The sequence below is a fragment of the Epinephelus lanceolatus genome, chromosome 8 (genome assembly GCF_041903045.1).
Source record: "Epinephelus lanceolatus isolate andai-2023 chromosome 8, ASM4190304v1, whole genome shotgun sequence".
In the NCBI taxonomy this organism is placed as follows: Eukaryota; Metazoa; Chordata; class Actinopteri; order Perciformes; family Serranidae; genus Epinephelus; species Epinephelus lanceolatus.
The window spans coordinates 18,346,254-18,372,713 of NC_135741.1; the positions used below are offsets into that span (position 1 = coordinate 18,346,254).

A 26,460-nucleotide genomic window follows, 5' to 3' on the forward strand; every position below is an offset into this window, starting at 1 on the left:
CATCTCAACTGTCCTGCTAATATTTTTTATCCCTTTCCTCTTCAGGACCTGAGCAGTAAAGACTTGAAGAGAGACCTGTACATTGTTGCACATGTCATAAGAACTGGTAAATAAAGAACAGTGTTTAATGAGGGGGTTTTCATTCATCGGTGCTTCTTCTTAGCGCATCCCTCTCCTTTTAATTTCCAGGTCGTATGCTGCTAAATGATTCAAAGAAAGGGCCGCCTCATGTGCAGTACAGACGACCTTATGGCTGCGCTGTTCTCGCCATGAGTGATGTTTTCCACACCATCACAGACCTCAAAGAGGAGAAAGACTTTGTGTTAAAAGTTTACACGTGAGTATTCATGTGAAGCTCTTTTCCTCTTGATTATAAATGCAGCAGCACAAAAATTATTCCTCTGGCATTTTAAAGTGTGAAACAGAATATTATCATAAAAATGGTCAGTGTAATTGCTCAGTGGTTGCATGGCTTCTGTACTTTTGGAAATAGAGCTAAAAGAGTCTATGCAGTAAGGTGGGAATGTGTGAATGTTCTGCAAATGCCGTGCATGACAACCTAGTGCCTCAGTATTGATGCCTGGTGTGTTTTGACCAGAATGATAATGAAGTGTCCTCTGGAAAATCAATAGCTGCTCACCCCGGGCCTGAGATAGGGCCCTTGGCGTGTTGTGAATCTGGCTGCTTCTGTTAGGCTTCACCACAGAGAGCCGCTCCTGTACGCTGGCCAACCCAGTAAAGGAGGGAGACACAGAGAAGGATAGGGGAAGAGACTGAGAGGGATGACACTTAGATAATTGAGCAAAGTTAGAGGACAAAGAAAAAAAAAAACAAGCTCAGCATTTTCTCTTGTCAGTCAACAGCTAGAATCTCTCCTTGTGTCAGCGTCCTCTCCGGGTCAAAGGTCATTCATACACTTTGCCATTCTGTTGTGTGTGATATTTTTCTTGTGTAGTATTTTCAGGATAGCTTTACAGCTGGGTGTGAAATAAAGCTTTCCAGAATAGAAAGCTGTCGTTTTTATTGGATTCCTCTGCTGCGGCAAAGAGCTCTTCCCTTTAAAAAGCAAGCAGTGATTCAGTGCTGAGCTGCCTCCAAACTGTCGGCTCCTATAACGCTCCAGTCTGTGCATTTCCCCATGCCATCCCAGGGGCCTACGGGCCCACAGTAATGAAAAAGGCTGGTAGAGAGCTGGCTGTCAGGTTTGCTTAGTGAGCTGTGCATTTGGGCTAATGTGCTGCTTGATAGCACCTCCCCCTGCTGCTACCTTTTCTCCAGGAGGAAATCGGCTCTGGGACACATGCTGTTCATGTAGTCCCCATGCGCACAGTCCCGATCCCTCCATCTGGGCTCACTAATGGGTGCGTTGTTAACAGCCCCACCCAACTGTCTTTCTCTGCAGATGTAACAATGAGAACGAGTGGTACCAGATACAGGAGAACATTATCCGCAAGTCCAACACCAAGTACTCAGCTCCCAGCACCAACTATGGTAAATATGTTGTCTCTACAGATCTGTTACCTGTTTGCTCTTTACGGGATTAAAGTTGCACCTTTTTTCTTTTGGTTTGAATTTAAAGAGATAAAAGTCAAAAGCAAAGTAAATGTTTGTTGCTGAAGTTTTTATCCAAAGCAGGCCACAGTGAGTAGGAGAGTAGCAGGTCAGGGTCCAGGGCTGCGAACAAATAGTCAAATTACGTCTTAGGTCTTTTCCTAAACAGTCACTCATTGCCTCGATGGAAAGATGTGAAGGATAATTCATTCAAGGGCATTTGCCAACTGGTCATGGGACTGCTGACAGACATATATTGTCTTAAGAATAGGATAGGCAGTTATGATGTTTTGGTATCTGGACATACACACAGTTTTGATCATATTTCGCCCAGATTTTAAGACTTCTGTCTCGATTCCAGTACCATGGAGATGGAATTTCATGTGCTTAAAGCACCGAAAAACTCAAAAAATTCAACCGCAACATGTCCCTCTAGACACAGTGTCATGGTGAACATGCAGTCTACACTTTTTATAGTGACTCTTTCCGTCATAGAAATTAGTTCCAAAGAAAACTGTGACCAGCAAAGTCTGTTTATTAAGAACTGGACTTGTTTTTTTCTGTTGCTGACATGAACTAAACAAAACAAAGAAAAAAATGATTAAAATCTCCCTCAGACTGAATAATTTTTCTTCTGGATAATGTAGGAATCGTATGATAATTTATACCATGAGATGACAAACATTTATTGATTGTTAAAGACTTATAAATACTGAGGTAGTTATCTTTAGTTGTATTAAGTTACACTTTGGATTATTTTTGCATCAGTGTGATGAAGTACCTTTAAGTACCTGTGGTTCCTTATTTAAAGGATGTAGTTAAACATTTGGCATTTTCACTTCCTTGCCCAATAGTTAGATGATACAGCTCTCATGTCTGATTAGTAAATTAGAATTTAGACAGACAGTTAGCTTAGCACAAAGACCAGAAACAGTGAGAATCTGTCCAAAGGTAGAATACGCCCACCAGCACCTCTAAAGCTCATTAATTAATCCATGCTCTTTTGTTTTTATACAGAAGAAAAACAGAGGTGTGAAGACTACACTTTACGGGGGATTACGTGGGGGGATTGTTTCTTCTGCTCCTGGCCAAGAAACAGAAATTGCCCTTAGCTAAGCTAATCGACTCATGTCTATAGCTTCACATTTAAATGACAAATAAGAGACTGGCATCAATATTCTAATCTGACTTGTGGCAAGAAAGCGAATAGGGTTGCTGAGTATTTTCTCAATTAATCTTTAGTCTAGAAAATAAAAATAGAAACTAGTTCCCACAACCCTATATAATGTCTTTAAATGTATTGTATTGTTTGCTCTGTCAAAAGCAAAATGTTGTATATCATTGACGATTATGAAAACCAACCAAATATTCACCTTTGGCAAGCTGAAACCAGGAAATTTTAGAATTCTATGTTTGTTTTAAAAAGACGATTGATTGATAATAAAAATTGTATGTCTATTATTTTTATGTTGATTGAATAACCGATTAATCAACTAAAAGTTTCTGCTCTAAAAAATATATATTTCTTAAAATGTCAAATTATTTATTTTTTCAGTTGAATCAGACAGTATATAAACTAAACCTTGATATTTATGAATGTTAATTAAACTTACCTCAGTATATTACCCACCGCTAACTCTCACTGTAGTAACAGGAGTAATAAAACCTGATGGAGAAATCAAATTGGGTCATCACTTATTGAAAAGATAACGCAGGTCACACTGTGTCTTTGGTATTAAAGGGACACTTCACCCCATAAAAAAATATACATATTTTTCCTCATTCCAGTCTAGATTGTTTTAGTGTGAGTTGCCGAGTGTTGGCGATATCGGCCGTAGAGATGTCTGCATTCTTTCCAATACAATGGAACTAGATGGCACACAATTCGCCCTGCAGGTTGATACAGTTAGCGGGTGTAGTTCAGTAGAAATAGAATAGTTCCTACTTGAAACTGCTCACAACAAGGCGTGTGGATTATCTTGAGTAACTGGTTCATGATTTCTGGAAAGAGACATAGCTGCTGAGTTTTTCAAATGTATTTTTTGGCGCTTTGATCACCACAAGCCGAGTGCTAATTCCAGTATACTGGAGAGATGGCAAACATCTTTACGGCCGATGTCTCAAGCAACTCACACCAAAACAATCTAGATTTACAAATAGCACAACAGGTACAAGGAAAAATATGTATTTTTGATTTTGGGGTGAACTGTCCCTTTAAACAATCGTGCTGCGTGGAGTTTTTAAAATGGTCTCAATGTAAGTGTGAACTCTCCTTCTTCACTATTACTTACTGTATCTTTTTTATGAGCAACTCACAGTTTGATATATGACTCATGCCTCACAAAAATCTGTCACTAGATTTGTGTGGTAGCCATATTTTTCCTTGCTTCTTTGCATAATTCCACTACACCATTTTCTCCTCCCTCCTTCTGTGGTCCCCGGCTCTGATCACGTCTTTCCATCCACTCTTGTGTCTGTCTTCTCCTCCCCCACATTCTGACTAATGTCCTTTAAATACCCCTCTGTCCCTCCCTTCTCCCATCTCCCTTCTTCTTCATCCCTTTGCTTTCTTTCCCTTCAATTCCACTTTCCTCCTACAACCTCGCACCTCTTCATTTGCCCTTTCCCCCCATTTACACACACACACACATACACACGAACATGCCCACCCTCACCTCCCTCCTTCTGCCCCCAGGCCTCATCATTTCCCTGCAGCTGCTGCGGGGTGAGCTGGAGCAGATCAGACGGGAGAACCAAGCTGTGTTCAACAGGGCCCTGGCACTCACACGCAAACTGGGTTTCCCAGATGTCATCCTGCCAGGTAAGGAGGCAAAGAGCAGTGGGCGGTAATGGGGACAGAGAGGTCAGGAGGAGGTGGAGACCAGAGGCCAGATGGCTTGGAGGAATGAAAAGAGGGGACGGTCACAGATCAGGGTGCAGAGGATGCAGATAAGGGAGGTCAGGGACGAGGCAAGATGAATATGAGAAAAGCAAGAGTGGTAGTCAAAGATTTAATAGAAGAAAACAGCAAAGCAGCATTAAAGAAGATGAAGGAGAGAGCAGAGTTGGCTGTGGTGATGAGGAAACAGTAACAGCACATGTAAATACATATTTTAATGTACTTTATTTTTACGTTTACAATGATGACCTGGCCAAGATGCAGCGACAGGAAGTAAATCAATACAAGACACTAAGAAATACAGTAGATGCAGCTAGTGCAATAAAACAACTTCAGATAAATGTTTATACTTACACAACTTAATGCTTATATGTCACTCCAGTTCAGAGGAAAACATTGTACGAATAACATTAAATAAGCTTACAAAATATGTACTTAAATTTATTGTATGAAACTTGTACATTACTAGTGGCCTCTTGGCACATTTCAGATGTTTGTGAGTTTTGTTCCCCCTCTGAACTCCTCAGATTGTCTCATTTAAATCATTTAGGCCCAAAGGTAAAATTATCCAAACATAAAATGTTTGTTCTTCTTTCCTACCTCATCATCATCATCTCATGACCCCGCAGATATATCTCTTATGTTGGGAACTACTGTATCAATAGGATTAATAGATTACTATACCGGCAAAGTTATGATTTGTGTATCAGTTGTGTTATCTTGAATTTGTGATGCCTCCACTGTGAATGGAGAATCCAAAAACGTAAAACATTCTTCATGAATTGAAATCACTGAGGACCACCTCTCACAACAGCAAAACTATATAAAATCATCAATAGAGAAACTCACACATAACTCATGCAGTATGATCCAAGTCTCATTTATCGAGTCGTACTGTCAGGGCTTCCCAAACATATGCATTTTCACTTACGCATTGGCACTTCTGACAATGTGTAAGTAGCGCCTGAGCATGCGCATATATATGGGGTCTGCTTGAGCAGAGATCAAACGCAATAGAGGGCTGCAGGATTGAGTCCTAAAACCCATAAAGAGTTAGCATCTTAGCACTCCCTGTTCCCTCGTCTAGAAGTTAGTGAGCTTTAGGTCAGATGCCTGAAAAGTCTGTGTTTCACACAAGCTTAAGATACTTTCACATTTTATTCTATGACATAAATATGTCAGTAAATATGCCCCTCATCAATGTTAGAGCTTCAATGTGTCTTAACAAGTGGCTAAATGAGACTACAGAGCGTCATCACGCTGAACACAGCTTTAAAACCTCATTGTGGTGACAATGTAAAGGTCATGCAACTGTAGTGTAGTACGTCTATAGCCTCACACTAGCTTTTTACTTGCTTAACAAAACTTTTAAGTATCATAGACAGCTTATTTTCTGCAATAATCCAAAATCTCACAGCGGGGTGTTTCTCTGCAGAGCCAGTACTTTTACCTTTATTACTATAAGTACATTTAACTGACAGTATTGTTCTTTCACTGAAGATTTTGAATGCAGGACTTTTACTTCTAATGGCATATTTTAGATTGTTGTATTGTTACTTTTACTTAATTGAAGGATTTGAGTACTTCTTCCATCGCTGGTATTTTGGAGACTCTCAGTTTGTTGCTCCCTATTTGCGTGCGATCGGCATTTAGGTCAGGTGCTGAGTAACTTATGAAGAGCAGAGGTCTTCAAAGATATCTCAAAGACAGAGAGAAAGGAAGAGGTGTGTGTTCATTTCTGTATATTTCATCAGATAACATTGCTCTGCTTTGTGCCTGCTGAGAGTGTATGATCCTCTCCTCTCCTCTCCCACTCCTTTCCAACTCTTTTCCAGTTAGCCTGAAATACCTCCCAATATCACCCTGTGTGACTCATCTGTCCCCAAGGAAATGACTTGGATATAAATAACTATAATCTGATTTTATAAATAACTGCAATATCTTCCTCCGCTGTTGCCACTGATATTTATTGCATTAAACACTGACCTCACAAAAGGTGCTGAGGCAGTCATGAGCTACAGTGTATTACAGCTCAGTGGGGTCATTTCTCATCGTCAAGAACAATGACGTGTGGTGCACATCTTGGTCTTAATTTATGTTGACCACTCGCAGTGCAGCTGTGGAGCAGAGGCTGACATGTATATTGCAACTTATTAACATCGCCAAGGCAGGAGACATGTTTGTTATCATAGTCTGGGATTTTCTGAGACGTCTTTGTCCTGTTGTTGAACTTCATGAGGTCAGTGATTGTGCACGTCATTCTACCTAACGGGTCAAGCTTAAAGTAATACTTCACTTACGTTAAAGTTGTGAAGAAAACGCTCTCCTCACATGACTCCACAATGAACGAGGAATCCAAAAACAGAAAGTTCTTGATGAATTGAAGTCAAAGGGGTCTGTGTTTAACAACGGCAAACCATATCAAAACATCTACTTGTGCAGTACAATCCAACTCTTATTTATACAGTTGTATGCTCAGTACTTCCCAAACAGACAGCCCTTTCTGATGGGAAACTGAACTAAAAGTGAAACGTACCTACGCTCTCTTCAGAGCCAGACTCTGTTGATGAAAACAATCATTTTACTTCGCAGAACACGACAGCTGCTGGTCAACCACTGCCTCATTCAGTGTGTTTGTGTTATTGGGCTTTATAGGGTTAGTAAGGATTCAGCAAACTCACCCAATAACCCAAACAAACTATTGATTGGGGCAGCAGTAGACCAGCAACTTGCATGTTCAGCGAGGTAAAATTACTGTTTTTGTCAATGGAGTCTGGAGGCTGTAATGAAAGCATAGATAAGTTTTGCTTTTAGTTCAGTTCCTCGTCGGAAAGAGCCGTAAGTTTGAAAAGTACTGAGCGTATGACTGAATAAAGGAGACTTGGATTATACTACACGAGTTGTGTGAGAGTTTGCAAATGGATGTTTTGATATAATTTTGCTGTTGTTAATCATGGACCTCCTTTACTTGAATTCATCAAGAATTCATCGTTCACTGTGGAGGCATGTGAGGGGAAAAAAAACAAGCTTTCTTAACAAATTCAGTGTAATACAGGGTGAGTCACTGATATACAAATGGTCACTTGGAGGATTTCCTTCAAAAGATTGTGCTGCGATTTGGCATTGTACTTCAGTGCAGCCAGAGATTATTTTATTTCATAACACGCGCTTCTCCCTTGTCAAATCCTGACACCTGCATTACCCATAATGCTCCTTGACTCTCGACAGTTTGGATCAGAGATTTGGGGGTGTTATGCTATTAACGGCTAATGTAGCCTCGAGCCCCTAGCCACAAGCAGAGATGAGGAGTGGGCTCATAATCTCACTTCTTCCTCCACAGCATGGATGTATTAAGAGAGCTGGATATGTCCCACACACAGCCTTGCTGCCAATTTGACCCAGTGGGCATTTGCAGTACTGCAACTGTTGACGAAATACCTCAAACTGCAAACAAAGGCAATCATTACTCTTTGTATTATGATTTTTTTTATCCATCCATGTTTTATAATTGTTAAACTGCCCCAAAGCCTAGAAAATCCCCATAATATAAAGTGTATGGGCCAAGTGGGAATGCAGGTACTGTGCTGCAACACAAAAGCACGTTTTTGGTGCTCTGTAAGCAGTTTTCATTCAAGCAAATGGGCGCCATCTTTGAGTCCAGTAGCCAGTTCTTACAATACATCCATGCTCAACACCCTCAGTTTTTTAAATTTTTTCTAACTTGTACCCCACCAGACAATGGGTAGTGGAACTTTCCAAGACCTGTAAACAAACTTTGATATGTACAATTGTTGGAGTTCTATTTTTAACTCAAGTCTCTCCTTTGTGATGTTTAAGGTGACACACGCAATGACCTGTATCTGACCCTGGAGCGGGGGGAGTTTGAGAGGGGCGGCAAGAGCGTCCAAAAGAACATCGAAGTCACGCTCTATGTACTCTACGCCGACGGGGACACTCTCAAAGTATGACACATATGAGTTATTATGTGCCATATCATCCATATATGAGTCACGATGAGTGTAGCGTTCCTCCCATACATCCACACATTAGTTTGATACATCATTAACAGTATGTGTCACTCAACATGATCTACTGTGCTTCTTTTTCCTTCTTAGGACTGCATCAGTTTGGGCAGCGGGGAGCCCAGCTCCAGTGAATATCGCTCCTTTGTCCTTTACCACAACAACAGCCCTCGCTGGAGTGAGATGGTCAAGTTGCCTATTCCCATAGATCGTTTCAGAGGATCCCACCTACGCTTTGAGTTCAGACACTGCTCCAGTGAGTCACTAATGCAGCCTGGTGGCAGTCATCCCTCAGCACACGAGTTTGCTAGGACAGATTGGATCACGCTCTGAGTTATACAAGTATGGTTTGTGCTGTGTAGATACAGTATGGTGGTGCATAATATCATGATGTGCTTCCTTTCAGCTAAAGACAAAGGAGAGAAAAAACTGTTTGGTTTTGCCTTCACTCCCCTGATGAGAGAAGATGGGACCACACTGTCAGACGAGAGCCATGAGCTATATGTGTACAAGGTATGTGCAGGTGTAACACACACACTTGATGGTTGGTGTCTTCTCTTTATCTTTGATGTCTCTTTATCTTTGACCTTTTGTGTCTTTAACTTTTTAATTTGAGTGCATTAAAGTGGACCCGCCATGGTGGGGAGTCAGCTGCTGGCAGCTCTCTGTGTGTCTTTATTGTATTTTCTCAGCAGTGGACCTGAGGTCATGACCTGCTCTGCCTCTGTAATTAAATGCATCGTCCATTTTGTTTTCTGCTCTCCCTCACCAAAAACATGTACAGTAGCTATGCTGTGAAAGCTGAGCAGCCCCGAGTGACTGATCCCACAGTGCCATGAAATGTGTGTTGTTCAGAGGCTTATGTCAGCCTTTTTGGGCCTGTGACCCCGATTTTAGGCACTAAAATTAAAGAATGACCACAGCAATTAGAGAGTTGTCTCATAAAAAATAACTTCAAGTATGACATAATTCAGCAAGAAGCGAAGATATAAATATGTCTGGGCATTTGTAAGAAAGGTCCTCAAATATCGAAAGCATGTCCATTTACCTTTTAACTCAGCACCTCTAGATATGAAGGAAATGATGATATACTGTATTCCAGAAATTAGAAACAGGTTTATCGCCCAGTAGGTCTTCACATGGAATACATTTCTCTGGGTGTTTGGTGCATAACAATAAACAGTAAAAGAAAATGAACAATAAAAAGAAGCACTGCAAACAGTCAAGAAACACAAAAAAGGAAATAAAAATATGATTTAGAAAAATATGAACGATATATTTGTTTAAAAACTAAGGAGTTGAACCGTTTTGTACAGGAATGAGCAAAAGTTCACATTATAATGTGTAGGGAATATGTGCAATTATGTACAGAGATTATAGTCCAAAGATTTAATGTAACGCAGTGCAGCAGATATGAGACTCTGCGTTAATGTAACCTGTGATGTCTATGGGGTGGGATGGGAGTCAGTGTCAGTTGGGGTCCCAGGCCCTGTCGACCAGGCCAGATACAGTTGAGAAGAAAGTGTTGTTGTAGCGTGAGGTTTTAATCCTGGTGGAACAAAGCCTCCTGCTCCCTGCCAGGTTATTCAACTATATTTAACTAGCATCAATAAATCAGTCTTATGCTGCATTCAAATGAAACTTGTGAGTGTGTGATTATGACATGGGAGGTTGTGTACACAAAGTCATAAACTCAGAGCTCTCAGAAAATTTCTGCTTAAGAGTTTCAGAATACCACAACGGGGGGGGGGGGGGGGCTTCATATGGACCGTTCTCGTAAACACGACCCTATTTGAATGCAGCATTTGAACCCTCCTGTGACCCAGAACCCTAGGCTTTGTACAGTAGTATAACAGCCTAGCCTCAATTAAACACCCAGTCCCTTTTACTAGCCTGGTGTGGCTACACTTTTTTTTTCTAAATCTGTTCTGATCAACCTGCAAGTTTACACCAATGGGACAAGACAAGACAGTGTATCGTCATCGACTCTCTGTACAAACGTTCTACAACCTCCAGCTTTCAGGAATATGTAACAACTGTAAGAGTGCTGTTTTGTTTTTTGTTTTTTTGTTTTTTTTTCTGAGTACGTGTGTGTGACATGTACAAATACAGCCAGGAGCAGCAGTGACCTGGAACGGAGGCCGACATACATGTCAACAGCCGCAGGGATGTAAATGAGACAGACGTGGGCTCAGCGGGGACGGAGGGCTGTTGTCAGTGAATGCCACAGCAAGTGAACACGCTGTCTGCTGACAGTTTGTAACTGACTTGACCGGCTGACTTTGCTACAAGCTGGTTGGCTGTTGAAACAGGTGACATGCCTCACGTTTTAAAACCGGCCACTGGCAACTTCACAAGCTGAGTCGCAGGCGACATCATCAGCGGGCTTGAGTCAGGCTGAGGCCACTGCAACTTTTCCCTACAGCGTTCTAAAACAGTTCATCTTGTCACAAATCTTTGGTCTAAATTTCGCTTAACTTCAAATGGTCTCCAAACATTAATGAATCTTCTCTGTCCCTCTGTTATCTGCCTTCTAGTGTGATGAAAATGCCACCTTCAGTAACCAGGGCCTGTACCTGAGTCTGCCCTGCTGTAAAGAGGACTTTAACAGCTGCCCCAACCTGCCGGCCAACCTGCCCTTCCAGAGAAGCCCCAAAGAAACCTTCTGGGTGTCCACGATACTCTGTTCCACCAAACTCACACAAAATGGTAATCAAATACTGTACATGCTGTCATTTATATAGTGTCACTTCCAGATCAGTTTAATTCACCTGACTGTTTCTTATTCTGTTTCCAGTGGACCTTCTGGCTCTTCTGAACTGGAAGGCCCATCCAGACAGGGTGTTGGACATCCTCGGTCGATTACGTCAGATCAGCGGAGAGGAGATCGTCAAGGTCACTGTCAGCACATTATTTATCTATTGATGTGAAGGTATATTTACCTTCTGTGTGGCTGCAGGGTGTGTTTGACAACACACGACACAAAATATTCAGCCTCAGATTTCGTCTCTTAGATTATTTAGGCTCAGAAAGAAAATACATTTTCATATTTCAAAGATAAAAGCAGGACTGATTATATGTGATATTATGCTATTCTTATGTAATGACTGATTAGATGAATTATTTAGCTTTTGAAGCTTTAAATTGTTCACTCGATTTTATATTCACAATGTACTGTTTTTTTTACAGTATTCACAAATAATTTAAGAAAAAAATGTTTAACACTGTTTAGAAGTCATATCATCATGTCAGAGTTTTTAAAAAGGGGTTTTATTATGTTTTTGGATGAAGGGGCTACCCTTTGTTTTCTATTTTAGTCAGCAGCCTTTAATGTGATGCTTGTGCTGAGTGTTGTTCCTTTTTCTCCTCACAGTTCTTGCGAGATGTCCTGGATACGCTCTTCTGTCTTTTAGATGACAACACTGATAAATATGGACCGCTGGTTTTCCAGTCACTGGTAGGAAAATGAAAGGAGGACACATAAACTCTACTGTATGATTTATCTTGCCTGTAAGCAGATGAAACAAGCATAACATCTATATATATGTATGTGTGTTTAGGTGTTCATCATTAACCTGCTCAGGGATAGCCGTTTCTACCACTTCAGACCTGTCATGGATTCCTACATCCAAAACCACTTTGCTGGAGCTCTGGCATACAAGTACGACAAAAAAGCAAATGCAGAATCTGAAATAAGATACCTACAAAGTCACACTTGATATCCACTCTCATATTTTTAAACTGTGTGTCTGCAGAGAGCTGATTCGATGTCTTAAGTGGTACATGGACCGCTCGGCCGAGGTCGTCCGACAGGACCACATTCAGGAAGCCATGAGGGTAAAGTATCACACTCACTTCCTTGTGCTCTGTCCTGGCTCCTTCTTCTGGGATTAATTTGTGGGAAATGGACACAGAGAGGCTGATAAGGAGTAATGTGACGCCATGTAAGCCTCAGTCAGCGACTTCTCTGCTGAGAGAAAGGAAGTTATATAAAATCTCAGTAGATATTGACGTGCTCAGTGTAAAACATTTCCACAGTCTGTTTACTGGTATTTTGTTTAACAACCATACAGTGGAGAATGCATACAAATTACATGAAATACCACAAAAACAGTGCAGAATTTATATACACAGACACACTTAGAAAACAAGAGGAGATGTGTAGTAAATATACAGTATATATATTAACAAAACTGCTTTAAATGCTGACTATTGCCATCTCACATGAGGTTTAACTTTGTTATTGTAGCAAAGGTCAAGAGGATGTTTCTCACCTAGCCTCTACATTGTCACTAAAAGCTTGGTAACAAGGGCGTAGGTTTCGTTTCAACATTGAGGCTGGACGCATGAAACAGAGTTGGTCCTCTCCCAGGGACTTTTCAGCATTAGACACTTAATTTCCTGCATACTGGTGAATGTTCATGCACCAATTCAGTTTATGGTGTAAATGTCTTATGTTTGTCAAATATAAAAGTCTTCTGCCACTCTCATTTTTTTACTGCCCCCTGTGTCCCTGAAATCTTTACCTATAGTTGGTAAGTCTTAAGGAATCTCTCAGTGGAACATCTTAAAGTGAATCTCCATGTTTCCAGTTTAAGTTGTTGTATAACATCTCTGATCATCGTAGTGTAAGTGGGAGGGTGTGTCTATTTCCAGTTCTGTAAGATTAATGTGAGTGCTGAAAGGGTTATGAACCTCGCCACAGTAGAGAGGACTCCTCTAAGAGGAGTGTCCTCTCCCAGTACCTCACATATAGCCAACAACACTGGGTCAGGTGCTACCATATGTCCCAGGATATCTCATTGGAAATTTCTTTCCTCAATGAGATCATATGAAGAGGTATTCTCTCATGAGACCTGACACATTTAAAACATTTCTTTATATATTGATTTTCTCTAAATGATCAACCACAAACACCTTTCAGTACTTTTTCCACTCTAAGGGAATTTAAAGTCCCTTTGCTGACTGTATATCTCCATCTGCCTTCTGTCGACTCCCCCCTCAGGCTCTAGAGTACCTGTTTAAGTTCATTGTCCAGTCTCGTATCCTGTACTCGAGAGCCACCTGCGGGATGGAGGAGGAGCAGTTCAGAGCGAGCATCCAAGAGCTCTTCCAGTCGATCCGCTTCGTCCTGAGTCTGGACAGCCGCAGCTCAGAGAACCTGGTGTTCACGCAGGTCAGATCAGTTCACCGCCTAACAGATGTGATGACATACAGTGTCTCACCTGCTCAGCAGTCTTATTTTGGTTATAAGTGTTTATTTTCTCTTTTGCTCATCCTATTAGTTTGCATTCATGATTCATTGATTCATTTTTGTTTGTTAACTTCTTTCATCTTTTCTATTTATTTCACTTTTCATTCTGTGCACTTTCATTCTGATGCTTCAATCCTTCGCCTGTTGCCCCATCCTTGTCTTGCTCGGGGACAGTTTAGGGGTGTGATCAGCTGCATGCCTTTCTGTGATCATGCTCCTGGGCTCTCGTCCATCTCAGTAAGTCACAGCGCCCCCCTGTGTTGATACCACATTGCAGCAGATGCTGTGTGTCCAGGATGATGTATTCTGAAGTAGCTGATATGCAGCCAGTGTTTTTGATAGAAACTGAGATTATGTCTGTGGAAAGAGATGAATTGTGTGTCCCTCTTTTAAGATCTTGATGCTCATTTTAGAAGATAAATAGCAGGCTTATTTTGGGGCTATTTTTGTTTTGTGTCAGCGTCACTCAGAAATGAGCGATATCTGCTATAAGTGGTATTTTTTGTGATGTTTTTATACATCTCAGTGTAGTTTCTTTGAAACATGTTTTTTGCAAACTACAAATTCATTCTCTGTGTCCTTTGTTCCTCCGCCCAGGCTGCACTGTTGAACAGTTTCCCTGATATCTTTGATGAGCTGCTGCAGATGTTCACTGTTCAGGAGGTAGCCGAATATGTCAGGGGCACCCTTGGGAGCATGCCCAGCACAGTGGACATTGGCCAATCTATGGATGTAGTCAAACTGCAGTCCATCGCTCGTACAGTTGAGAGCCGCCTCTTCTTCTTCCCAGGTGAGACAAATGCGGAGGATTATTTAACAACCGTACATGTAAGCCTAATGTCCATGCAGTGCTTTTTAGTCTCATCCGCACTCTGTCTCCTTTCTCTCCTCCCTCAGAGTCTCGTAGTATTCTGCTGCCAGTGGTTCTGCATCACATCCACCTGCATCTGCGCCAGCAGAGGGAGCTGCTCATCTGCTCTGGGATCCTTGGCAGCATCTTTTCCATAATTAAGACAAGCTCAATGGTACAGGACCTGACATATATGATTTAAAATCCCTTTTCCAAAAAAGGATGGATTGAATTAGTAATAAAGATAATGTAAAATTCCTATTTCCATGATACTGCAGCTGTAGCTTGTTTGCACAACACTAAAACATTCCCATTAAATGGCATGCATCTCTGTGTCTCAGGAGTCTTCTGTTCAGGAGGAGGTGGAGATGATGGTGGAGAGCCTCCTGGATGTGCTGCTGCAGACTCTGCTGTCCATCATGAGCAAGTCTCACTCTGTGGAGACGTCCAGAGGACAACGCTGTCCCCAGTGCACTGCCGAGATAACGGTAAGCTTCCACTCAATGTGCCTCTTTGATGTTCATTAAAAACAGCTGGAATTTAGTGAATATTTTGGGGTGATTAACCTTTTAAAACATGTTTGGCCGTATCTGTCATTTTCTGTCATGCAGGGGGAGTATGTTTCCTGTCTTCTCTCTCTGCTCCAGCAAATGACGGAGATCCACTTTCACCATCTACTCAACAACTTCCACAGCAAAGAGGAGCTGAAGGTAGGAAACTCTCTGAGTCACAGAGCTGCGCATGATTACAGCATTTTGCTGCAGCCTGCTTACTACATACCTTGACTGCATACACTTTCTTAATATATTCCTTGGCAGGAGTTCCTATTGAAGATCTTCTGCGTGTTCCGCAATCTGATGAAACTGACGATCTTCCCCCGGGACTGGAGCGTCATGAGGCTCCTAACTAGTCAGTGAGTCTGCTTTTCCATTTCTGTCATGCAGTCTTTGTCCCGGAGATGGTAAGGGAATACAGCCAACCATTAGATCAGACTCTCTTCAGATAATCCTGTTCTGAAGGTGACGCTTGTGTTGCAAATTTTTTCATCTATTTTTGGCAGCTACTTCGCTTCGTAAGCTGACAGTGTAATGTTTGCTTTTCCGCAGTATCATCGTGGTGACTACACAGTTCCTGTCTCCGGCACTGCACAAGAACTTCTCAGAGACAGATTTTGATTTTAAGGTGTGTGTCTGAACAGCAGGAGGCTGCATGTGACATTTAGGAAGCCCACGACATCATGAAACCACAGACTACTTGATACTTTTCCACAGTTCACTTTCTGAAACTGGTGTTAATGATTTAACATAGCGTTTACTTACTTTTTTTTTCTATGGTTTGTGTTAGGTGTGGAACTCCTTTTTCAGCCTCACTGTACTGTACATCAACCAGCCCAGTCTGCAGCTGGAGGCGCTTGGCCCGGCTAAGAGAAAGAAAGTCCTTGACAAGTAAGAAACCACCGTATATTCACCCTGCTCTTACTAAAGCTCTCTCTGTAAAAACAGCCATACAGGTCGACTGTGCAAGCAGCTTATTATGAACCTTACTTGCGTTTATTGTAAGATGACGCCCTCTAGTGGCTGTAGTAATTATTACGGTAGCAGAGGAGGAAGCAACGTGACGTAGTATAAAATACGACAACGTCCATGTAATGTTATATAATGATCAGGCCCCCAGGAACAGGCCCAGATTTTTCTCACTTGCGATATTGCAGCAAAAAAATCCCCTGCAGCCCAGAAGGTATTTTCCCCATTGACCACAATTGTAAAAGAGATGTCTGTAAAACTGTTGACAGGTGAACTCAAACTGCAAACAAGGTCTCTTATGACTCTTTCTGTTCTGATGTTTTGGGGGTTTTTTTTATCCTTGGACATTTTATATTTCTAATAGTTGGGGCCAGCAGGAGAAATACTACTGTGCATATTCGTGGGCCACATACACCAGAATTAACCTCAGAAGGTAGAAACGTTTCTAGAGTATGCGCCAGGCAAGCAATTCCATTGGAATGAAGAGGCGCTAATCTTGGCATCTGGTATCTGGGAATTATTATACATCTATGATAAAGATCGAAGAAGTCCCCACAGTGTGAGCAGAAGGGGTGGTGGATCGGTCAAACAAGCACAGGACTTTCACCCCAGAGAAAGGTTTTCGTGCCCCGAAGTCAGCATTGACTTCTTTTAATAACCACGTAGTGTAGTATGCTAGTATGTAAAGCATACTATGTTAGTAATGTATGTGACACAATATGTGTGTCACATGGCTTACGTCACACTAGGTTAGTAACAAAAGTACTATTTAAAGCCAGGCCATGATCTTTTTAAACCTAACCACAACATTTTATATCATAACTGTGATGATTCATAACATTAAGGATGCTTTTAAAACTGTGACAGTAACATATATTGTTTTGGAAGTCAGTGGAAATCAAAATATTCTGTCATTTAGATATGAGAGAGTGTCGGTATGTTCATTGTGTGCATTTTCTCCAACACAGGTTAATTCTTTGTGTAACTCTTTAAACTTCACTCTCTTCTCTACTCTGTAGGCATGGAGATATGAGAGTGATGATGGCTTATGAGCTCTTCAGCATGTGGCAAAAATTAGGTGCGTAAGACAACACAACTCCACACTCACATATATGTATCACATTCATTTAGATTCATATGAAATTAATGATAACAAATGGCTCCTATCTATGTGAATCTATGTAATCCAGGTGACAACAAGCCCCACTTCATCCCAGGAATGATGGGTCCCTTCCTTGGTGTCACTCTGGTGCCTCAGACGGAGGTTCGAAATATTATGATCCCCATTTTCCACGACATGATGGATTGGGAGCAAAGGAAAAACGGCAACTTCAAACAGGTCAGTATGACATTGTTATCTTATAATCTACAATGGACTGAACTGAATAGTTCAAAGCTTCATTCATGATGTTGACATTCAAATTTTCAATTTTATATATTTATTTATTTTGCCCGTCTATTCATTTTGTTTAAACCTGACAGAGAAGATTAGGTTTCACTAATATTATTAGTATTATACTATTTGTAGTATTAGATTCCGCGTAGTATTGTTTGCAACTTGTGTGATCCAAACTTTTCCAATAATTCCAGAATGTTGTGAAGTCCAAAAGTCAGAATGTATTACAAAAAATAGATGTCATTACACCATGTGAAATTACTAACATGTTTTTATTTGAGGAAATGTTCTGCTTCAATCCATATTTGTTGGCGTTTAGTCTTTAAGAAACAACATTTTCACTGAGGTCAAAAACTATTTGCTCTCCACTTCCTTCACACAAAGGGAAAGGGAAGCATGCATCTGTATTAAAGGGATGTTTAGGCAGCAACCTAAAGTTCAGGTCAGACCAAAGATCTGCGACAAGACGAGTTGAACCAGGCAACTACTTGCAATGCGCCATTCTGCAACTTTCTAAAAACTTGCCAGTCTATACCGATGCAAGTACATGAGGCGGTGTATCCTGTCTATGCAGCAACTCTTTGTACTCCTGTTCTGATTTCCAGCTTTTAAGGCTTATTTTGTGGTTGAATATAATTGGTAGCTTCTTAAAATATGAATGAGGACAATAGCTGTGTTTCCATCCAAAAGTGATTCGACTCACTGGGAAATGCGAATTAAAAGAAATACAAATCCTGTGTGTTTCCATTAAATGTACAGACTTTGGTGAAAACTACGAACTTGCGCGAGTTTTCCGCAGAACCGGAAACAAAACAAGTCTCGCATTCTTCTTCTTCTTCTTCTACGTTTTCTGGCGGTTGGCAACCAGCTTGTAAATGTATTACCACCTTCCCAACATTTTTTCGAATCAACCAAAACCCAGCTAAAGCGAGCGTATTTTAGTTTGTGCAAATGAGGGGATTTTAATTCGAATTTTGGCGTTTCCATCATAATTTTCCAATGTGATACTTCTGGATGCGCATCTAAACAGGATGATGGAAACATGGCTCCTGACAGTGAGATGCTGGCTACAGCTGCATTTGTAATAGTGATGAAATGGCGAAAAACAGGAAAAAAACGAGCATCAGTGTAGTGTTTTCATAATAAAAACGCCACAATAATATAGACAGTAATAAAGACAACCCAAGGGGGGTCATTTTAACATTTTGACTTGACTGGCAGACTTCATTACAGGCTGACGCTGCGGAAATTGTGATTTGACCAGCTGAGTTGCAGGTGACACCATCAGCTGGCTTGAGTCGAGCTCAGACTGGCTAGTTCACACCAGTGCAACTCTTCTCTGCAACGTTCTAAAATGGTTTAGTCCCGTCACGAATCATTGGTCTAAACTGGGCTTAACAGCACAATAACCAATGAACTCCCTACTGGAGTGCATGGAACAAATTACAAACTGGATGTGCCAAAACTTATTGCAATTAAACAAAGACAAAACTGAGACCATTATTTTTGGAGCTAAGGAAAAAAGGACTAGTGTTAGTGTCCAGCTCAAAGCGCACTCACTACACTGTAAAGACCAGGTCAGAAACCTCAGCGTCATTCTGGACTCAGACCTAAGTTTTAATGCACACATTAAGTTAATTACCAAAGCAGCCTACTTTCATCTCCAAAACATTTCTAGAATTAAAGGCTACATGTCCAAGCATGATCTGGAGATTCTTATCCATGCTTTTATATCCAGTAGACTTGATTACTGTAATGGCATGTTCTCTGGACTCTCCAAACAGGCACTCAGACAACTCCAACTCATTCAAAATTCTGCTGCTAGGGTCCTGACAAACAACAGGAAATCTGCTCATATCACTCCCATTCTTAAATCACTACACTGGCTACCTGTTTCACATAGAATAGATTTTAAGATTCTGCTCCTAGTATACAAGACGCTTAATGGCATGGGACCAAAATATATTTCAGACATGCTAATACCTTACAAGCCCACTAGAGCTCTACGGTCGTTGGAGAGTGGCCTTTTAACTGTTCCCACAGTCAAAAGTCACCGCGGCAAAGCTGCCTTTAGTTTTTATGCCTCCCAGAGCTGGAACAAGCTTCCCTACAATCTCAGATATGCTCCCACCACTATGTGTTTTAAATCCCAACTAAAAACATTTCTCTTTTCACGCACCTTTGATTAGATGTCACTCTGTACCACACCATTTGAACCATCCTGGAGCTATTTTATTGATTCCATATTCATGTATGTTTGTGTGTGTGTATGTATGTATGTATGTATGTGTATATCTGTCTGGACATGTATGTTTGTGTATATTGATGTATGTGTTTATAAACATGCATGTATATTTGTACGTGTGCGTATGCGTACATTTGTTTTTTTACCTCTTATATTTTTTGTATCTTGTACCACAGTTTTAAAGGGTGCAGCACTTTAACCTGCTCTTTTGCACTTCGAACTGCATTCGCCTGACCGAAACTGTGAACCTGTAAAGCACTTTGAGTTACATTTACTTGTATGAGAAGGTGCTATATAAATAAACATGATTTGATTTGATTTAATAAATTACATGTATTCATTAAACGTCCAGTGTGTAGGATTTAGTGGCATCTAGTGGTGAGGTTGCAGAACAGAAACTTCTCCCATGTGCGAAGCATGTAGGAGACAGTGACCAATGCGCAAACACAAATTCTCTGTGGAAGAGGGCCTGCTTTGTATGTAGATATAAATGGCTCATTCTGTAGAGATAAAAATTTATACTATTTCTGCCAGTATATCTCCCCTAAATCCTACACTGGACCTTTAAAGACAGTTGATTTAATTAATGAAAGACTAACTCATTTAATCCAATGAGTCACTTTATTCAAATTGAGGATTTTTTTAAAGGGTGATGATGACGTTATAAAACATGATGACAGTCATTTGAACATTCATTCGAAAACCTCAATAGGCGCTTTGAATGAACAGGTTGTGTGCCGAGGGGCAGTTGTTGTGATAAAAAATGGACAGCTCTTTGTCACATGAAATACCTACATCTTTTGGCTGACTGAGTGTGTGTTTGTGTGTGTGTAGGTGGAGGCAGAGCTGATGGATAAGCTGGACAGCATGGTGTCAGATGGGAAAGGCGATGATAATCACAGAGAGCTCTTCAGCCTTTTGTAAGCATCAAACCTGTGTTAGCGAGCCTGTGGAGTGATATCCAGAATAATGCTGCTCTCATAGTGTTTCCCCTCTAACATTCTTCTCTGTGTGTTTGGCTATCACACTGCAGGACCCAGCTGTTTGGTCCTTATCCAAGGTGAGGTGGAATGCCCTCACAGTTAAGACTAGGAGACGCTGTGATTCATATCTTTTTCCTTCCTGTGCTCGTCACCTTTTGTAAGAACATCTCACCGTTTTTTTTTTCTGTGCAGCCTGCTGGAGAAGATAGAGCAGGAGACCTGGAGAGAGACAGGGATCTCATTCGTCACATCAGTCACAAGACTTGTCGAGCGATTACTGGATTACAGGTACACTGAGATGAAGTTGAACATAAAAACACTTTATCATGAAATTGCAGAGCAATGACAAAAAAATATTTGTTTTTTTATTTTTAGGGACTGCATGAAAGGAGATGAGATGGAGAACAAGAAAATTGGTGGTTCTGTCAACCTCATGGTGAGACATTCATGGCAATGGTTTTAGTCTAAAACACAATTATGAGTATTTCTACACAAAACAAGATTTTAATCATGATTTATTTTTTTAATTTAACCTCAGAACTTCTACAAATCAGAGGTCAACAAGGAGGACATGTACATCCGTTACATCCACAAGCTGTGTGACCTGCATCTCCAAGCAGAGGACTTCACAGGTAACTGAGACACTGGGTCATTTTTTGTGATGATGCAGGGTTTATGGCGGACGCTTAGGTTGTTTTTTTTCTTGCCTTTGCCCTGCTGCTCTGCATATATTACTCCCTACTTTCCCTATTTTGATAAACAGAGGCTCCCAATAGAAGCTCAGCTATATGACTGGGGGCTAAATCATGTTGAGCTTTAAAAGTTAAGAATCCTACAATCAATTCTGAAGTTATAAAGGTGATAGTTTCAGGTCTGGTACCTTTTTTCTTTTGGAAAGCATTTCCCTGTAGATAATGAGAATCAGTACTGCAGCTCTGCCCTCAACAATTAAAAGAGACAGTCTGGTGACATCACCTTATGAAAACTGATGAAACTCCACCACAGCAGACTGAATTCCCTCTCCAGCTGTAGATAAGGGAGATAATGGATAAGAAAACAGTATGATGAAATCACAGACTTGCAAAGTAAACATCACACTGCGGTGTAGAGACAGCCTTGACAGGCTAAATAGATGGGCTAAATGTCAGGTAGAGACAGAGATAAATATGTGCTTCAACATGAAGACATTAAACTATTGCCCTACAGTCTCCACTCAGTCACCAGCCTCCTTTATGCCTCTTGTAATTCTGGTATTTATATCACATTAGTCCTTTCTTTATTAGAAAAAGGCTAAATTGGTTATTTGGAGGGGGGTTGTAGTAAATTTTAATCAGCTCTGTTAATGGCACTCTCAATCAAGTAAACAGGAAATCGGGGGAATTTGTCAGTTTATGTAATCGTGTAAATGGCTTAAGTGTTCTTGCTTTACTCACATTATTGGCAGTGGTAGCTTTATTGTGTGCATGTAAATGTACCCAAATATGACTAATTAAATACAACCTTATTCATCACTTACGTAAAACAAACAACATGCAGCTGGCAGGATAATTGAAACACATTTAATGTTCTGCAGAGTTGGCTGTGATTACACATGTGGTTATTGTGTGAATCATTGTCTTAGAAAAACGTTCATCAGAGATGGAATTCAACATAGAAAGAACCATCATTTGTCTTTGGTTTTTACTGAGGGTGCAATGAGTTCATGTTGTCCTTTTTATTTCAGAGCTGCAACTAATGATTATATTCATTAACGATTATCTTTAAGATAGTCAATAAGGGTCCTGATGATCTCTAAACCCCAGCGTGATGAGTAACATTCAAAAACCCAAAGATATTTCGTTTGTTTTTACTATTTTTGTTTTTTTTGGTAAATGTAAATTAGAAACTATATAGAAATGCAAAATAAACCATATTTACTGTGCAATTTTGGGTTTGAGAATTTTAATTTGAGGATTGTGTCAAAGCAACTGAGAAAACCCATTAAAGCAGTGGTTCCCAACTGGTCCAACCACAGGGTCCATCTCTCCTTAGTCATTAGTTCTAGGTCCACACAGTTTATTACATTCAGCTTCATACGTGTGTAAGCTAGTTTGCTGTCTCTGTCGAGCAGTTGTCCGTTAGTCACTCACTCTACAGGAAGGAAACAGCACTTAAAAATAAAAACCCTGTGCCAGAAATTCACTGTTCTTAAAAATAAAGTGTGTTTTTTCCAAACTTGACATGTTTGTGAGTCACTTGCAGTCCATTCAGAATGGACCCGCAATCCACTTTTGGACAGCTCCCACCAGTTTGGAACCACTGCGTTAAAGGGACTTAGAGCAGCAGTAGTGTTTTTAATTGCACTTTGCACATCTGGCCAACAATATACCAAAACACACTCACCATGCTCTGGGCACCTTGTGCTTTGTGCCACTGACCGCACTTCATGTCGCTCACCATCTGTTCATAAAAACCAGACCCAAAAAGGTATCAGTTCATCACTGTGGCCAGACAACATCTGTGACTTCACTAGACAGCAGATAATACACTTTTAGTCTGACGACCTTTGACCTGTTCCTCCTCCACAACAGAGGCAGCGTTCACCCTGCTGCTGTACTGGGAGCTGCTGCAGTGGGAGGACCGGCCCCTGAGGGATTTCCTTCACTACCCCTGTCAGAGCGAGTGGCAGCGTAAGGAGAACCTGAGTCGTAAAATCCTGCACTACTTTAACAAGGGCAAGGCAAGTGAATGTTTATGGCTCTATCTTTCACTCCTGTTTTGACCGACTTCAAGCCAGTGTGTACTTCAACTGAGTGAAACGAAAAAATGGAGGGAAGGCCAAGATAAAGGAATACTTCACCCCCCAAATGATCATTTGTATGTACCATACTCAGCCTGTGTTACATTGGATTTGGGAAGAAATGTATGTAAATGTATGTAATATATAAGTATTGAGCATATGAACAAATAAATTAGATTTTGATTACACTGCACGAGTTGTATAAGAGTTTGTAGACGGATGATTTCATATAGATTTGCTGTTGTTAAATGCAGTTGCCTATGACTTCACTTCATCAAGAATTTTCTCCATTAATGTTTTCTTCATTCACCATGGAGGCATGTGAGAAAAACAAAATTTCCTTTACAAATTCAATGTAACACGGGGTGAGTAATTGATATACATTGGAAATTTGGGTTAACTTTATAGTGATGTAGCAGTATGTGTTGTAGGTTTGTGCCAGACAAGTCATCAGAAAGAAAGTAAATTAGAAAAGATCATCAGAAAGTAAATTAGCTTAGATCACATTCAGCTTTTTTGCTTTTTATATTTATTTTTATTTTTCATACAGTGCTGAAGTGGCTCTTTGTTCTCATCGGCAGTGCAGCTGTTCACAAACATAATTAAATTTTGCCCTCATTAACATTGGCTGTGAGACAGGCTCTAGTAATGTTTCATTTACAGTAATCTCTCTGTAACATTTTTTTTTAAATCATGTTTTACATCAACACTCACTTGTGCTTGTAGCTATTGAACTAGATTTATACAGCGGGCGAGAAGTGCTGAGATCCTTCCTTCAAAATATTAATACAGCAGTGTAAAAAAACTCCAGTATAAAAGCCTTAAATTCAGAATGTTACCTGCTACCTAAGAATGTGAAGCAGTATTTGTAAAAAATAAAAAAGTACTGCTGTAGTACATGTGAAAAAGCAAAAATAGCCTTGACGAATGTTACATCATTTTATATTTGATTATTACTAACAGCAGACTACACATTCATTTTCAAGTAGCATTTTAATGTTGTAGCTTGTGAAGGTGGAGCTAATTTTAGAATACTGTTTGACAGTTAAATATTTAACAGTGCATCATATTTTATAAGCTGATCATATGTTTTATATGTAATTTTTTAACTAAACCAAGATAAATGTAGTGAAATATAAGTATGAAGTAGCTTTAGATGGAAATACTCAGGAGTAAATATACTTTCCATCACAGGCTTTAAAGCTGAAGCAGCATCCTGTGTTGAGGGCATAAACAGAACTGTGTATTATCAAAACGACATCATCTAATTGTCATTGCCTCGGCATATATCATGAGAGAGTTTTCTGCGCTGAAGCAAACTCTCAGTATCATATAATATAAATACAAACCTGCAGTCTTCACCCACACCACAGTTCTACTCAGTAAGGGTCAGATGTCTGCTCAAATGTGATTTGCTCCCCCGAATTGCTCCTCCCTGGCTGGTATTCATCCACAGAATTAAATTAGTCGACTGGTCTCTGTGCTTCAGAGAGGACAATGCCCTCTGGACTCTGGGAGCAGCTGAGGAGGAAGTAAAAGTGGCCTCCTTCATTAACTCTTTGTCATCTCTAGTTTTTATTGCTGCTGTTGTACAAAGAAAAGTTGCTGGTCTGCATCTGTGGAATCCCCTGGTGCTGTAACCAATATTAAAATTCACCCAGGACAAATTGAAATCTGCAGGTGCTCTATATGAGCAACTTGCAGGTTAGTGACCTCAATGAATTAGTGGTGGGACAATTATGTAGAAGCTGGATTTGGGGGAAAAAAAATCTATATATGTTCTACCCAGCAAATTATTTCCTTCTTACTGTACACTCAAAAACTATTCCAACATTGAACTGTAAGATGATTTTATTTTTTTTTTCATTTAAAAACTTCATTATTAGAAAATTCTATATACAGAACATAAGTGTAAACATGAACTGTTTTCACAATTGAATGAGTTAAACTTATACAACAACAAGAAAACACCTCCCACAGTTTTAAAAAATATATTTGGATCAATTGAAACACTCATTTTTACACATAACTCGTTTTTTTAATCTCTTCTTCTTCTTCTTCTTCTTCTTCTTCTTCTCCCCCCACTTCTTCTGTTCCTCCTCCCTCCTCTTCCTCTTCTTCCTCTTCTCTTCCTCCTCCTTCTTGTTCTTCTTCTTTGTCTTCTGTTCCTCCTTCATCTCCTTCTTCTCCTTCTTCTAAGCGTGTTGAAAATTTAACTTGATGTTATAAAGATTTGTGAATCAAAAGGTCAAATTAAATGATAATTAAAGTGGATTCTAAATTCTCAATGCCAGTTTTGATGATAATGATGATGATAATAATAATGATGGTAATAATAACAATAATTATAATTTGTTTTAAAAAAAAAAATGTTTATAAAAAGTTTTATTTATTAAGCACCTTCTAAAAATGTCACACAATGCTTTTCATAACCAAAATTAATTTCAAACAAATCGGCACCACAGTTTAATAAAATCCAGCAAATAAAATTACACAGAATAAAATACTCTGATGGGGTTGAAAAATTGTGTATTTATATGCAAATCCCCAATTTCTACTCAAAAATCCTGCCCATATGTCATTTGAAACTTAACACCACAATAACCTTTGAAATATTCATCTTCATAAAACATAAATTATAATTCTAGTGAGAAATTCAGTCTGCAAGTTGCCTTTAAAAGTGTTCTTGGTAGAAGCTGATTTTTTAAAAATAATTTCTGTAGAATATAAAGTAAACACAGATGCTTGATGAGATCTTCATGTACGTACAACTTCCTATAAAGAAAACAAAGTAGCCTGACATCAAACTGGCCTCTTTTCAGATATCACACACATTTTGAAGCTATGTTGAATTCTAAAAATGATTTCATACTTTCAGCTCTGACCTTATATTATAGTATAAACTCGTTTTTTCCTCTACTTTCAAATTGTTGTGTGTCTTTAGGTTCTGTTAAATTC

General features: G+C 40.0%; 1 protein-coding gene across 3 annotated transcripts in view; it reads left to right on the forward strand.

The window, feature by feature from the left end:
- The window catches only part of LOC117258362 (dedicator of cytokinesis protein 3-like), a 67,884-nt gene that overhangs the window by 28,391 nt on the left and 13,033 nt on the right, over positions 1 to 26,460 (forward strand). For all 3 annotated transcript variants that reach the window (XM_033629184.2, XM_033629185.2, XM_033629186.2), the window contains exons 11-38: positions 46 to 106; positions 190 to 337; positions 1,403 to 1,491; positions 4,247 to 4,372; positions 8,288 to 8,412; positions 8,566 to 8,728; positions 8,879 to 8,985; positions 11,010 to 11,181; positions 11,270 to 11,367; positions 11,846 to 11,929; positions 12,033 to 12,133; positions 12,228 to 12,309; positions 13,478 to 13,648; positions 14,324 to 14,516; positions 14,624 to 14,751; positions 14,918 to 15,064; positions 15,188 to 15,286; positions 15,395 to 15,489; positions 15,683 to 15,758; positions 15,921 to 16,021; positions 17,119 to 17,177; positions 17,290 to 17,438; positions 20,575 to 20,660; positions 20,774 to 20,800; positions 20,916 to 21,011; positions 21,099 to 21,159; positions 21,262 to 21,355; positions 23,294 to 23,442. In XM_033629184.2, the coding sequence (XP_033485075.2) occupies positions 46 to 106; positions 190 to 337; positions 1,403 to 1,491; positions 4,247 to 4,372; positions 8,288 to 8,412; positions 8,566 to 8,728; positions 8,879 to 8,985; positions 11,010 to 11,181; positions 11,270 to 11,367; positions 11,846 to 11,929; positions 12,033 to 12,133; positions 12,228 to 12,309; positions 13,478 to 13,648; positions 14,324 to 14,516; positions 14,624 to 14,751; positions 14,918 to 15,064; positions 15,188 to 15,286; positions 15,395 to 15,489; positions 15,683 to 15,758; positions 15,921 to 16,021; positions 17,119 to 17,177; positions 17,290 to 17,438; positions 20,575 to 20,660; positions 20,774 to 20,800; positions 20,916 to 21,011; positions 21,099 to 21,159; positions 21,262 to 21,355; positions 23,294 to 23,442 (3,087 nt within the window). The remainder of the gene's footprint in view (positions 1 to 45; positions 107 to 189; positions 338 to 1,402; positions 1,492 to 4,246; positions 4,373 to 8,287; positions 8,413 to 8,565; positions 8,729 to 8,878; positions 8,986 to 11,009; positions 11,182 to 11,269; positions 11,368 to 11,845; positions 11,930 to 12,032; positions 12,134 to 12,227; positions 12,310 to 13,477; positions 13,649 to 14,323; positions 14,517 to 14,623; positions 14,752 to 14,917; positions 15,065 to 15,187; positions 15,287 to 15,394; positions 15,490 to 15,682; positions 15,759 to 15,920; positions 16,022 to 17,118; positions 17,178 to 17,289; positions 17,439 to 20,574; positions 20,661 to 20,773; positions 20,801 to 20,915; positions 21,012 to 21,098; positions 21,160 to 21,261; positions 21,356 to 23,293; positions 23,443 to 26,460) is intronic.